The sequence below is a fragment of the Gavialis gangeticus genome, unplaced genomic scaffold (genome assembly GCF_001723915.1).
Source record: "Gavialis gangeticus isolate Ggan-Ray unplaced genomic scaffold, GavGan_comp1, whole genome shotgun sequence".
In the NCBI taxonomy this organism is placed as follows: Eukaryota; Metazoa; Chordata; order Crocodylia; family Gavialidae; genus Gavialis; species Gavialis gangeticus.
Window position 1 is genome coordinate 81,808,339 of NW_017729022.1, and position 1,998 is coordinate 81,810,336.

At 36.7% G+C, this 1,998-nt stretch overlaps 1 protein-coding gene across 1 annotated transcript in view; it reads left to right on the forward strand.

Annotated features, from left to right (window-relative positions):
• Positions 1 to 1,998, forward strand: part of CAPRIN2 (caprin family member 2) — a 102,487-nt gene that overhangs the window by 36,018 nt on the left and 64,471 nt on the right. Inside the window, exons 7-8 of the mRNA XM_019515482.1 lie at positions 483 to 647; positions 1,250 to 1,293. Coding sequence (XP_019371027.1) covers positions 483 to 647; positions 1,250 to 1,293 — 209 coding nt within the window. The remainder of the gene's footprint in view (positions 1 to 482; positions 648 to 1,249; positions 1,294 to 1,998) is intronic.

The window sequence follows — 1,998 nt, forward strand, 5'->3', positions numbered from 1 at the left end:
TAATCCCTCTGAGAGAGCCCTGGGCACCCCACTTTCTGAGAGACAACTGGTCCCTTGGTTGCTGGACTGCATTCCAGGCTGCATGCATGTTGTAGCTGTGGACATGCACACGTCATTTATCTGTGGTGTTATCAACCACATTGGCCAGAAAAAGCAGATTGCCAGTGTCAGTTTTCCTTTTATCGGTGCCAATAATTGGTTCATATTGTATATCAGTGCACCTCTGCTATAGACCTGTGTAGAATATAGTTGGTTACAGAGGACCTCTCTGTGTCCAATGTCTAAGCTGTTACCATTTTACTTGGTAACCTTTGTTAAAAGGCTAAATTTTGTAACTTCTCTAACTTGAAGTGTTTAATCAAAATTATTTTTGGGTAGTTTTCATTTTAAATGAAGAGAAGGGGACACCAACAACACTTTTTTTCATGAATAATTTTGTAACTTCCTAGTTTGTATTATAACTATTTTTTTTAATTTGTCAGATGGACATTTGAAGGAACTGTTATCCAAACTCTTAGATTCTGGATATTTTGAAAATGTTCCTGCTCCTCACAATGCAATGCCATTAAAAGAACTGGAAGAGGAAGGACTGAGAAAACCTGAGAGAACAAGACAGCTGTCCAAAAGAGAGTCTGCTAAAGACCCAGGTTGAACAAAGTTTAAATTTTAGGTTTCATGTTGTAACACTCATTTAAGCCTCCAAATGTTCAATTCATAGCTTGATTTGTATAGGCTTAATCGTGAGTATGAAGGAAGGTGAAAACATCATTTGTTTGGTGGTAGGTTTTCTTCTAATACATTTCAGCTCACTTTAGCTAAATGATGAAGTAAATTTTAGTCTTTCATTAGGAATGAACTCTATAGTTGAAATAAAATGGAAACAAAGAGTTATAAGAAACAGCAATACCAATTAAACAAAAAAACCCAAAACCCTATCTGCTGTTTTGACTGGGTGTTTGGGTTTTTTGACTACTCCTTGCATTGTTGAAGCTGTAGGGAACATCTTCAGGAAGCTCTAGTTGTACCACATTGGCGTTGCATTAGTAAGCCTTCTGTATTAGACCTTCCACAAATGTCTCTGGAAAACCAGAACACTTGGTCAAACATGAGATTGCTTCCATAATTGTTTCAGAGTAAATCTGGGTTAACACATTCTGCAACTTGGCAGTAAGTTTGAGGCATTTTGAGGTGATCAAAGGTCCCACCATTAATTTGCTTCTACTACTTATGTAGATATTCCTCTCTCTAGAATGTCTAATGGAACTTATGAAGTCTGAGATTCAGCCACAAGAGGTAAGATACTGAATTTAATTTTTGCTGTGATGCAAGTGTACTCCAAACCATCACAATATAATGTGGAAAGTAAACTACCAAGAAGAATCAAATTAGTAAAAATTATTCCTGTGCAGTTTTTTTCCAAGACTTTTAAAATGAGAACCAAACATGCTGTCTGGAGTGAAACACTGTAACTGGAGCTCCAGCTCTTAAGGCAAAGATACTGGCATGCAGGTAGAATATAGTAGGTACTTTCTGCTTGGGTTTGGGGGTAGGTTGGAAGTGTCTGTGATATAAAGTAATGGTAATACTGGAACAGTACTTAATTTTTTTTAACAGACTTGGTAAAGATTGTAAACATCTGCTTTTGTAGGGTCAGCCCCTTGGGGCTCTGTTCTGTTTTTCCAGAATATGAATTTTTCTGTATTATCATCTGATAATACAGAAGCTGTATTGTCAGATAATGTACACTTACAAATAAAGCTGTCACTTCATCTACAGATCTGAACTGTGAATGGTTTTCTATTGAGCTTCATCTGTCACACGAGAGTCAGGATTTCTAGGTAGTAGTAGGTACATGATGCTATATATAATCCAGTTAGCTTGTTTCAACTGACCTTAGATTTCAGATGTCCATACTCCTGTTTGGGACTGGAGTAACATAATCATTATGAACTTGCAGTGCCCTAAAGCCGAAACCTTTTTTGTAATTAAATATTTTTT